Raw genomic sequence first — 13,104 nt, 5'->3', positions numbered from 1 at the left:
AGGCAGGGGTCTGCTTCATATATAGCCCTAGGAGCATAAAGAGGGAGTGCTACACATCATGTACTATATAAATAATGTCAATTGTTCCCTGGCTGCAGGTCCAAAGGTGGTATTGTCAAGGTTTGGACTTGTTGCAGAGGCACACCCAGATCCTACTCCTCGCTTTACTTACTGTTTGCTGAAATTCACACTAAAGAAATGAAAAGATTTAACCTTTCTTTTCTTTCCATAAGGCTGGGTTTACACTGTGTTTTTTTTTGTTTTTTTTTTTTTTACTGAAGAACTACATGCTATATTCAATTGAAGTTATGAGTAACATACTTCTATTATGTCAGTAACACAGAAAATATGTCATTCATGGTTTTTGCTATGAAATCGAAACAAGTGTCTAAAGTGACATGTACAATGGCTTTCTGTACAGTAATAGGGTACGACATACTCAGACTGTATGTGCTGTTGGGAATGTTTTGATTCAGTGGCTCATTCATGTAAAAGCTTACTGGAGACCATCTTGACTGAGTTACCTGTATGTACCTATATTCATGATTACTATTAACTGTCCAAATGATAGCAGCACTGCAATATTGCTTACAGTCCACAAAAATCATCTTCAAGGTTTTTCCACATGGAAGAATCTACATCTGATTCCTGGAATCTGCTTCCCATTGACACTGAAGAAAAAAAAAACGTCCTGCTCGATCTTGCCATGGATTCCAAGGAGGATTGAGCCACAGAACCCATGGTGTGACACTACCGGATTAGCCCCATTGTTTCTGAGATTGGTCAGTGAACAAACCCATGTCAGAAAGCTGAAGCTCTCACGAGTTACACAGGGATGGAATTTGAAGCAGAATCCTAGGTAGAAGACAGCGTCAAATTCCTCTCCAAATTTTTACTATATTCTTTGTAAAAAGGCCATAATGCAGTTTGTGTTCAAAATGCAGCTCTTGCTTGACTCCCAGTCCCATAACTCTTAAGCATTCCACTTTATGGCAGTGTCTACACCACTCATGTTTTTGTATATTACTAACAATCTGGTGGTATAGGACCAACAGCCTGTTTATTAGTAAGTTTTGGGCATTTTCAAAAATTTATGAAATGCCCATGTTTATCATGTCTGATTTACAACACAAGAATACAGCCAGTGGAGCAAAAGTAAACAGCCAAGGCCCCATCCACAGCCAGTGCCCAACGGCCCTACAATTTTGCAGGTAAAGCAAAGGTGTAGCTCTGTCTTGCCTGAATAGTCATGTGGCCATTAGGCTCATTGAATGGATGGATGTCTTTGGATGAGCACAGTTACTACATGGTTTGGTCATATTCTCACCACAGCAGATATGTTAACGCTGAACAATTAAACACAATTTAAGAACTTTGATAAATGGTCTGATAACCCCGAGATAACACCATGTTCATCTACAGGTCAACATGGATGATCTTACAAGAGTGGTAGGAGTAGAGTAATGTAGAAAACTACTCTGCTCCGTCCACCAAACACAACTAAAACTTGGCAGATCAGGATCCAACTCAGGACAACTGAAGGCGCCAAAATCCTACTGAAATCAATAGGAGCATTAATGGAAACATTTGTATGTCTTTTGAAAAAAAATAAAATAAAAAATGGAACTTTACAATTCTGAAATAACATATTTTCCAGTGGTCAGTAGTCAGTGGTATTATATAGAATATACTTCCGTGGTACATATACATATATATATATATATATATATATATATATATATATATATATATATATATATATATATATATAGTAAATTGTTATCAGTAGCCTGATTTATATTGGGAACAAAAGTACCAGCTGAATAGTTTATTTGGGTGCCAACAGGATAATAACATGAGATAAGTAACCAGACCGTACTAAAACATACCTGGCATGAATCACCTGTGTATTCGGGTGGGCAGGCACATATCTCGACATTGAGTGCTACACGCCCACTTCCTGAGATGGTGACGTCTTCCAGCCCAACCTCCCCAAGGGTGAGCCGCTGAGTCTCAGTGAAGTACAAGGCTCGAATGTGCAAACTTTCCAGTCTGGACAAGATCATCATCAGTTCTTCTCGAGACACCAGGCTGTTGCTACTCGCATGCCGGAAGTTGCTCTAAATAGTAACAGCACCATATAAACATGAGTCCATATGATCACTAAATTATAGACACAAATTTTGTATATAATTTACTAATTCTTCTGATCAGAATTTACAATATTCTTAAGTGGAGACAGTAACATAGTCAGAGACAAATCTCCCATGGTTTTCTATACATAGAAGGGGTAGACATAGGGGCAAAGATATAGGGGGCCCAGGAACAACATAAGATAATACCAATATTGTAAGTTGAAGCCCCCACTACATATTCTGCAGTCGGGCCCAGGAGCTGCAAGTTACCACTCTAGTTAAATTACATGAATATGGGGAGGGACATATTGAGGATATATGAGGATGGGGGAATTGCTGTAAAATGAACACTAGGCAACTATCTAACACAGCAATGTAGCATGAGAGTATGGCCAAACATGAAAGAACGGGAGCTACCATGCTTTGGATGAGATGTCCAATTAACTTATATACTGTAGGTGCAGAGACATAGCTTGTGGGGGGGATACGAGGGGAGTTGACTTTGTGGGACCCATTTCAGGGCCACCGCACATTCTGGCATTTTAACTGTATTGATATCTATAGGACACAGATACAGTTGATTGGTAGAGCAGAAAGCTGTTGGTGTGGTGTCAGCTACTTGTACTGAAGTGACTTGCAGCCTACAAGATTCTGCAAGAAGCAGAGGTGGTGATGGCAAGTCCGTACATCATGAGATCAATAGTATTGTTCTCATTTTTATTTTTTTGTGGGGTGGGGATGGAGTAGTGGGGTGTTATTTATATTGAATGGCAATAATGATATAAGAGAGTATTAACAATATATAGGGTCATTGGGGTAAGCAAGAGCATTATTAATATAAAGGAGCATTAGGATGCAGTATTTATCCTCTGGGGTATTGGGTTGTAATAATTTAGGGTGGTCATTATTTATTTAAATGGACATTCAGGAGAAAGTCACGTCAGCGAGACCGCGGCAGCTACGGCAAACACTGTATACTGCTGTGCTGTTGACTGCTGCAGCCGCTCCGTATGTAAATAGGGCAGTGAAGGTGATGGCTGGCATAGTGCAGGAACAGAGAGGGCAATGTAGGTAAGTGTCAGTGCATTTTTATTTTATAACCCATCCCTACTGCACGCATTAAAATTTCTGATCCCAAATAACCCCTTTAAGCGGGCACAGGGAGGTATTATTAATTAAAGGGGCTCTATCAGCAAAATCATGCTGATAGAGCCCCACATATGCGTGCATAGCCTTTAAAAAGGCTATTCAGGCACCGTAAATGTTATATTAAACTACCCCCCCATTTTAAAATAATAACCTAAAAAAGAATGTGCTCTACTTACGGATCATGCATGCTGGGCGGGCATTCAGGGTGTGTCTTCATCTTCTTCCCCGCCTCCTCTTCCTCCGATGTCCTCCGTTCCCGTCCTCCTCCGGCGCTTGCTCGCGGACATTGATAAAAAAAAATAGCTTGGGCGCATGCGCAGTAGCACGCGGCTTCTACTACGGCTACTGCGCATGCGCCCAGGCTTTTTTTTTTTTTTTCAGTGTCCGCGAGCAAGCGCCGGAGGAGGACAGGACCGGAGGACATCGGAGGAAGAAGAGGCGTGGATGAAGATGAAGACACACCCTGAATGCATTCAGCCCGCCCAGCGTGCACGATCCGTAAGTAGAGCACATTCTTTTTTAGGTTATTATTTTAAAACGGCGGGGTAGTTTAATATAACTTTACCGGTGCCTGAATAGCCTTTTTAAAGGCTATGCACGCATATGTGGGGCTCTATCAGCATGATTTTGCTGATAAGAGCCCCTTTAAAGGGACACACAGAAGGTATTATTAATTAATAGGGCACACAGAAGGTATTATTAATTATGGGGGTACACAGGGCCATTATTAACTTAGAGATACACACAGATTATTATTAATTTACAGGGGACTGCGTAGGTGAGGACAATGTGGTTTGGGTGCCTGGAAAAAGTGAGGAGTCAAAGATGTCTGCGCCGCAAGCTTTACAGAGACAAGTCACAGCTGGAAGAAGTGGTCATGGGCATTCTGATGGAAGAGACAGGAAATGTGAATTATTACTCAGAGATATCAACTGTAAGTCACCAAATTATTCCTGTACTGTATATGTATCAAATGGTCTGCAGAGTCCTGTGAAGAGTCACTATCTACAACTGTATGGTTACTGGATAGTGATAATACCAGTATAACTGGGTTGGGGGCCCCTTCAAGTTGAATAAGTTTGCTCCCTCTGCTGAATCCCTAGCTATGCCTCTGTGTAGGTGTGATGGTCAGATGTCCATATATATTTGACCATATACTGTGTTGAATAAAGTAAAACCTCTCCAAAAGAACATGTTTATGAGAAGACCCCCATACCAAATTTCCTATGACAGAGTATTAGTTTCATCATAAACTATTTATATTGGACATCTAGTTTGAAAAGACCACTACTCTAGAGAACCAGTTACTGTAACACATTTCTCTTAGTGATCTTCTGAAGGACTTTGAACTGTATATATATATATATATATATATATATATATATATATATATATATACATATATATACATGTAAAGTATCATGTTTACAAATGTATAGGTAATATATGACTAAGGGAGCATTCACACTACCGTCGGTGTCCGACAGCTAGTGTCCGATGCTAAAATCTTGCGCGGACATTAGCATCGGACACTAGCTTTGTCCGATACATTTTGCATTGATTTAAATGGACATCGGCTGAGTTCTTTTACTGTCCATGGGTGTCCTTAACTGTCCGTTCACAAAGATAAGGATACCCACGGACAGTAAAAGAACGCACCCGATGTCCATTTAAATCAATGCAAAATGTCACGGACACAGTTAGTGTCCGATGCTAATGTCCGCGTAAGATTTTGCGTGGAAATTAGCATTGGACACTAGCTGTCGGACACCGACGGTAGTGTGAACGCTCCTTAACACATTATATCAGTTTCCTCCACACCCTGAAATTTGGCCTTGCTTGGTGTAAATTCCATTGCCCTAGGCTGTTCCTACGCTGCTATCCAAACCACATCCTCCAAGTGTTATGGCTGTCTGGTGTTAACCACTCTCATACTTTGCAATATTTCTAATATCACATTTTATAATAATATGTGCCTTAATGGTTAGTCAGGAGATTCTGACACCAACATATCCATTCCTACTTATCCAGTGGAATTACTACATGAAGTGACATGACACACAATAGCCCCACTTGGCTAGCCTGGAAGACACAAGTACAAGTTTTCATTCTCGTTCTGTCTGAGCTTTTTAACTGTTTGTAGATTTGGTATAAGGAAAATGTTCGTTGTTGTACCGTGTTAGCCAGTGGGTTGGAAATATAAAAAACAAGAAAACTTGATAATCTTCAGTAGTTGATACCTTTTTAATGGCTAACTCATAATGATGACAAATGGCTGACGTTTCGGAACACTAGGCTCCTTTATCAAAGTAAATTTAAAACATTTCTGAAGGATGCATGTTTATATACAGAGCAGGCACAAACGGTGTTAGAATTCAGGAGGAGGGGGGGGGGGTTTGTTAGTAATTGGTAGAGACAATGTAAACACTTACAGGTCCTTATCAGTTCACACGTTACTGTAAAAAGACATGAAACTCTGTGACGCATTAAGTGCACATTTGAGTGTTAGAAGCAGTGTCATGAATTCATACTCATGTATGCGTCTTTCTCTCTTTGATCTGAAATTCCCTCTCAAAACCAAAATTTTCATGTGATCGGTGATATTGTGGTCCCCACTACAAAAATGCTTTGACACGGGAAGGTCAATTCTTCGTTCTTTAATTGTATGGCGATGTGAATTGATTCTCATTCTGAGTTGCTGTCCGGTCTCTCCAACATACAGATTATCAGTGGAACATTTGGTACACATAATTAAATACACTACATTGGAAGTGCTGCAGGTGAACGTACCTGGAATTTTATATTCCTTGTTCGAGTTTGGTATCTCTATCCTGTCAGTGGTCAGTATGTGGGGGCAGGTTTTGCACCTCTTATTTCCACATGGAAATGTTCCTGTGTTAGTTGGGGGTGATAGTGAGCTACTGACCACCATATTCCTGAGGTTTGGTGGCTGTCTGTAGCATAGGAGAGGGGGGTCCGGAAATATGGATGTTAGACGGTTGTCTTTTTGTAGTAGTGGATGTAATTCCATCCCACCATCAACCTGACGCTCAATCACTCCTTCTCGGTAATAAACTTCCTAGACACAGTCATCAAGATACAAGACAACAAAATTGAGACATCACTGTATCGGAAGCCGATTGACCGACCAACCTACCCAAGATGGGATAGCTTTCATCCGAAACACATAAAGAACTCTATTGTATACAGCCAGGCCATCAGATACCATCGCATATGTTCTAACCCTGCAGATAGACAAGAACACCTTGGAGGCCTCAGAAACACATTGTTGAGGCAGGGTTACCATCCAAGAACAATTGATAACCAAATCACCAGGGCCACCAGAATACCAAGATCGGAGTTATTAAGATACAATACCAAAAAGGATAACAATCGAGTGCCCCTGGTTGTCACATATAACCCACACCTGGAGACGCTGAGAGGTATCACACGCAAATTACATCCACTACTACAAAATGTATATAAACATGCATCCTTCAGAAATGTTTTAAATTTACTTTGATAAAGGAGCCTAGCGTTCTGAAACGTCAGCCATTTGTCATCATTATGAGTTAGCCATTAAAAAGGTATCAACTACTGAAGATTATCAAGTTTTCTTGTTTTGTAGATTTGGTATAAAGTAATAAAGAGCAATGACACTGACATCCCTTCCTATTATTTATAACTACCCACTGGAAAGGAACGTGTTCTTAATTTCCAAAGAAAGGTTTCACATTGTTAAATTATGTTGATAACTCCACCATGCATTGTGTTTGCTGTGTCCTGGGTCTAAGCAAAACCACGCTAGCTTACCCTCTATGAGAACTGCAACTAAGCAAATTAATCTACTTTTCACGTGTACAATGCTGTTACATTTGGGAGCAAAAAAAATAAAAAATCAAACACAACTGACAAACTTTTTTTTTAATATACAGTATAAACAGATGTAGCAAAGTTTAACGTAAAACTAATAACTTATATGATAACTTACTAGTACAAAAAAGTTGAAGTGTACGTGCCATTTCAGGATAGGATGCACTTGTGTATATGAAGAGTAACAATATTTATGGCCGTTATATGATTTATACTCTTCAGTTTTCCCCTCTGCAGGCTCAGTCTGTAGTTTGAAGCTCTCCCTGAGCTGGTGGACAGAGACTGACTAGCATACACTGCACACAGTATGTAGAGGAGATTCTGTTGGCTAACTCTCTCACTCACTGAGAAACATCCCCAGGATCGCACAAGTCATATAAACACTGGCCTGCACTGATTTGACTAATGCAAATAAGAATTTTCAAAGCCCATTTAGCTGTTTTTCGATCTGTGTGTCTCCCCTTCACCTCCCTCCTCCTTCCTTCCTTCTCCATAGACTTCTATACAGAATTGCAATCTGATACATGTAACCAGCAGACCATTTTGGATAGAGTAGAAATTTCAGAGTGAAAGTCAGTTTAGGCAAGGGATGGTTGAGTAGGAAAACTGCCTTATAAAAGAACAAAGAGAAAAGATATATTTGATAGTTTCTTATGTCTACCTCTATTATTGATTTATTCACAATTTGTAGAAAGAGTGGTGACTATTGAAGTTAGTAGTTGCTCTTTATCTCATGCCTGAAATTTCCAGTTACAGTTTGCTACATCTTTATACAGCTCAGATTTGCCATCACAATATTTTTTGTTATAATTCAGTAGCGTAGATTTATATTTTTAAAGTATAATGTATTTTATAAAGGAAGAGCACCATCTTTTTCATCTTCCAGGGATCCCTTTCTATGCTTTCAGGCTCTGTGTAAATGTCCAGGATCCCTCTGACGTCAAACAGTAATTAGAAGATGATGGGAGAGGTGGGGGACGCAGCTGCAGGTTCCCATTCTGTGTTAAGTAAAATAACAGAAGAGGAGGAAGGAAGGGGAAGCAGTAGAGTGGAAATCTGATCAGCTTACAGCCAACAAGGGCCCTCCATTTAGTAAGTGTGGGGAGAGAACACATACATGTATAGAAAGCAGTATATGGAAGACAAAAGACATGAACGTGTTGGATGTGTCTCGTTTATATAAATCTACAGGAGCCTGAGGAGTGATTGTGATATGTTTGGTAATGACGGGTACTTCTCAATGTTAGAAATGTTCAGACGTGGCTTACATCATACAAAATCTTAAATATTGCAACATACTCATAAATGTTTTTCAGAAACCCATAGCAGCAAATTCCTGATGCAAGTTATCTCAAGCGCAACATATCTATTTAAAGACATTAAGGCATGTTTTTCCCTGTGTACAGTATGTTGAACAGGTGAGACAGTTCATATATTTTTCAATTTCCATATGTGACTTTTTACACATGACCCTCAATGTCCATCATGACATACATGTAAATATAGGGCTTGTCTATGAACAGAATACATAAAGTATACAAATAATCCCAGCATCTTACCTCTACAAGCTCAACACGGCCGTAGTATTGTCTGTCTGGTAAAGGATTGTTTGGATCCACATAAACTACAGTCATCTGTCTGCCCTATTAGAATACAAAATATTTTTTTTTACAATAAAAATAATGAATGATTTTAAAAGAAATGTTAATGTGATTTCCATATTTCTCTATGAGGGGAAGAAATAAGTAGTTTTTAATATTTTGCTAAAAAATAGAACAGTAATGACTTGACTGGAGCGAGTGAAAAGAAATTTTCGAGTTATATTATGCATTTCTATGAACAGGAATTGTGCCTTATTTTCTATATGCTTCAGGCCCTTTAAATATACAGGAATGTAACCATTCCAACGAAAGACGTGAGAGATTCAACACAGTCCTGTACAATATCCGCAGTCATACAGGAGCACTGACTATCAGTCAATAGAGACTTTTAGGATTATGGTTAACTGGTTGCAGCAGGCGACACAGGTTCACAGCATTCACTTTGTTCTATGGTTGTGTGATTCTCTTGTACACTGCTCCTTACATCTCATGCAGCCTGTAATGTAACCTATTATAGCCCGGTCAAGGTTAATGAAGTGTGAACAAGGCTCAGCAAGAATGCTTAGAATGTGACGTTCATAATAGTGTCTGACAGCCAGTGGCCGCTAATAGCAGAGCGCTCAGCACACAGCTTACTGCAACCACTGAAACAGAAAATCATGACTTGCCCAGACAACATATCATTTAGTGTCTCATGATACACAGGCTTTAATATACTGATACAGTGTTACATCATAATTACATGTTTAGATAAAAATATCTTCTTGCCTCCAGATTTTACTTACAAAACGCAATCTGGCATCTACTTACTGTTAGCAGAACATCTGGTCTCTTGTCTAATAAAACCATGCCTTCACTTGGTAAGCCAAAGGACTTCAGCTGGTATGTCAGATATCCTCCGTAGGAAGAAATCTGTTCATAGAGAAGGAAACATTATTGAAGCCGGGACTGGGAACACATGGAGGAACTGGGGAGATGGTGGCGGGCTATGACTGGCCTAGGGGTGAACTAGTGAGTTAGGGTTGGCCCCCAATCCCAGTGTGAGTGGCACATGGCCCAAGACAATCACCATATTACATACAGATATTAAACAAGCTGCAACACAACCAACTTAGGCATCATTTTAATAAAATTGGGTGGATTATCTAAAAATAATACATAATTAAATACCTACACCCTGTCCTCTGTTCCCGCTCCATTCCACTGACTGGACTGGAAGTACAGTGCTTCAGGTGCCCGCTACAGTAATCACTGGCCTCAATGGTCCCATGTTGGTAACTACAGATGTCTTACCAATGATGTCAGTGGTACCCAACATGACTGCGGAGACCAGTGATTGGCCCCCATGATCATCTATGCTGATTTACTAACGTCAAGCAAATGGAATAGGGGACTGGTGGTAGGTGCGCATTGCTTCTATTTTACATTTAGCACCCCACCCTCTGATTTTCTAGTTAACCTTTAAAACCCCTTTATCGAGCTACCTAGCTTATTATTACTGCAGATGCATCAGATAGCAGAGGTGACATCTAGGTGCAGTGTCAGACTGGAATCCTTCCCCATGGGCTCTCCTTCCCAATATTGCTAAAGGGGCCCAATCATCAATTACTTGTAACATTTTGTTGCTGCCTGGGCACTCTGCTGGGTGAGAACATGTACCTGCCTTACAGAGATAAAAAGGCCCTAGTTCAAGGCAATAGTCAGTCAGCAGGCTACTGATAGGGACCCGGGACCGAAATGATTAAGGCAGAGACTATGAAAAAAAAAAAAAAAAGTGTGACATTTTTGCAAAAGGGTGTCTGGTAATATTTGCAGTAAGCCCTTAAAATCCGCTCAGACACTGGATAGCATTAAAGGAAAGACAACAAACAAAGTACCAAACATGCTTAATAAAATGTTTTTGCTGCATTACAATTACTATTACTTACTCTCTCTCCCAAGTAAGATGCTGGGGCGACCCAGTGCAGACTGTGAACTGATAGGGGTAATTCTTGCACATCTGCTACCACGCTGTTGCTTCCTGGGTTAAAGGTCACATCTACTCTCATCTGATCTGACGTTTCAAGTATCCAGGACCTCATATCTACAAACTTATTAAAATAAACATACTCATATTAATGGCATTAAAGTTTTATAAAGAGCTACTTGTTTTTATTCTAAAAATATGTCATATTATATCAGATTACCTCCTAGTATCCATTATAAAGAACTAGTCTGTAATACTGAAAACAAATGTGAGAGGAGACTAAAACCAATCCCTGAAAAAGCCAAATTGAAAAAAGGTATCCAGCACATTGTAGTCTTGCGTTTAAAACATAACTTTTAATAGAGGAATGTATGATCCATAAAAACTAACTATTCACACGACACTGAGCATAAGAAATGAAGTGAAAAACATGAAGACATACTGGACTTGACGAGACATTAACAAAACATATTGACCAGCTGATGCGTTTCGGGGCAACGCCCCTTAGTCATAATCGCAATGACTAAGGGGCATTGCCCCGAAACGCGTCAGCTTAGGCAAGCAATACAACTAAAGTAGTGCATCAAACAAGCCCAATAGGCTTGGAGGTCTCCTACATTTTATATACACTCTAACAGTGCTTATGTTGTGGTAACTACATAGACCCCAGTGTGACAAGTAGGTTTTTGCAGTCTTTGTTAATGTCAGTGACAGCTTTTGGGCATAGATGATATGAATGTCTATGACCTAGATTTACTAGTAGTTAAACAGTGTAAGGCTGTATTCACACAGAGTAACGCCAGGCGTTTTTTGTGTGTTTTTTGCACATAGCACCGCGTTTACGCCGTGTAGCGCCGCGTTAACGCCGCGCTATTTAGCGGTGGCGTTGCCCGGCGTTAACGCGGCGTATACGCGGCGTTAACGCGGCGCTATGTGCAAAAAACACACAAAAAACGCCTGGCGTTACTCTGTGTGAATACAGCCTAAGAGGGCGTTCACACTACCGTTGTTGTCTACTCAGCAGTGTCCGTAGCTATTGTCCGTAGAAGATTTTAGCAACAGACACTAGCTGGTCCGTTTGCATTTTCCATTAATTTCAATGGGATTTTACCAGGTGTCATTTAGTGTCTGTTTACAACTATGTCTGTTTTTTCAAGTAGACAAAAAAATCCTACATGCAGGACTTTGTGTCCGGTTAAAAAAAATGGTTTCCCCATGGACAGGCAGACAGGCAGTCACCTTTGCAAAACTATTCAAGTGAATGGGTTTGATAGCTGACTGCCGGGTTTCCGTCTCCTGTCCAGTTTTGTGGGGCAGAGGACGGAAACTGGCCGGATTGTACATACTGGACAACAAGCGCAAGTGTGAACCCTTCCCTAATACTGGTTTATGAGTTCTGGCATCTGTAAATCGGTTTGGGTTATAGATTGAATTAGGAGTCTGGTTTCTATCATTATTAAAGGGAGTTTGTCTGTCAGGTTTTATGTCCCTTCGAAACCATTAACAATGGTGCCAGGTTCTGATTATTTTGATTTCTTAGGATACTGAATTTTCTGTTGGTCTCGTGCTTGCCTTGTTCTTTTGTGACCTTTGGCTTGTTTTTCTGTATGTTAAAAATCCTTCAATAAAAATTACAGTTGAAAAAACAATGGTGCCAGTAACATACTTTTTTTAGCCCAAAAATAATGAAGAAATGCAGAGATAATCAAGTTTTTATGGATATGCAAATCAGCCTCAAGTGCATCGAGGGTGGCCCTAATTTGTCAGATTTGCCTACAGACATCTGTAACCAAGACAGAGGCTGGAAATGTCAATCATGGATAAAGATGGCACTGGACAAGTAATCCAGGCACAGCAAGTAGGGGCAATTGTATTCATACAGGCAAATTCATTACATTAAGGCCCGCCTCCATTGCACTTTCAGATTGATTTTCATATCCATAAAAGATGATTATCTCATGGTTTAACTGATTTATAGCCACAACTGTATGTATCTAATCCTATTATAGACCCCTACTCTGCACTATTATTGATTTGGGAGGCAGTTTGGATCAGACATACTACCTGTAAAGTGTATGGTCTGTATTAACTAACCTTGTCTGTATTCATTTTAGGGTGTGACAAGGGGGCCATATATGCACTTTTATTCTCATGCTGTAGGTTGGGGTCATATTTTGTATAAAGAACCAACTATTTTAGGAACTGAGAATGCAAGATGTAACTTTTTATTACCATTACTCACTATAGTCAACCACATTTGGTTACGTTATATTTAGGCCTGACTCTTTATTTTTTTTCATTAAGGAGAGTCAGCTACTTTCCACAAACATATACACCCCTATGTTACAGAGCATATTGCAGCAATAAACAACATGCCTTT

General features: G+C 39.9%; 1 protein-coding gene across 2 annotated transcripts in view; it reads right to left on the bottom strand.

Moving 5' to 3' along the window:
* LAMA3 (laminin subunit alpha 3) overlaps positions 1 to 13,104 on the bottom strand; it is a 166,430-nt gene that overhangs the window by 37,005 nt on the left and 116,321 nt on the right. For both annotated transcript variants that reach the window (XM_075270593.1, XM_075270594.1), the window contains 4 exons: positions 10,687 to 10,848; positions 9,569 to 9,670; positions 8,717 to 8,800; positions 1,890 to 2,120 (listed from right to left, as the gene is read on the bottom strand). In XM_075270593.1, coding sequence (XP_075126694.1) covers positions 1,890 to 2,120; positions 8,717 to 8,800; positions 9,569 to 9,670; positions 10,687 to 10,848 — 579 coding nt within the window. The remainder of the gene's footprint in view (positions 1 to 1,889; positions 2,121 to 8,716; positions 8,801 to 9,568; positions 9,671 to 10,686; positions 10,849 to 13,104) is intronic.

The sequence above is a fragment of the Leptodactylus fuscus genome, chromosome 4 (assembly GCF_031893055.1).
Source record: "Leptodactylus fuscus isolate aLepFus1 chromosome 4, aLepFus1.hap2, whole genome shotgun sequence".
Classification (NCBI taxonomy): Eukaryota; Metazoa; Chordata; class Amphibia; order Anura; family Leptodactylidae; genus Leptodactylus; species Leptodactylus fuscus.
The sequence above is the reverse complement of the archived record's forward strand: the minus strand, read 5'-3'. Positions and strand labels throughout refer to the sequence as shown.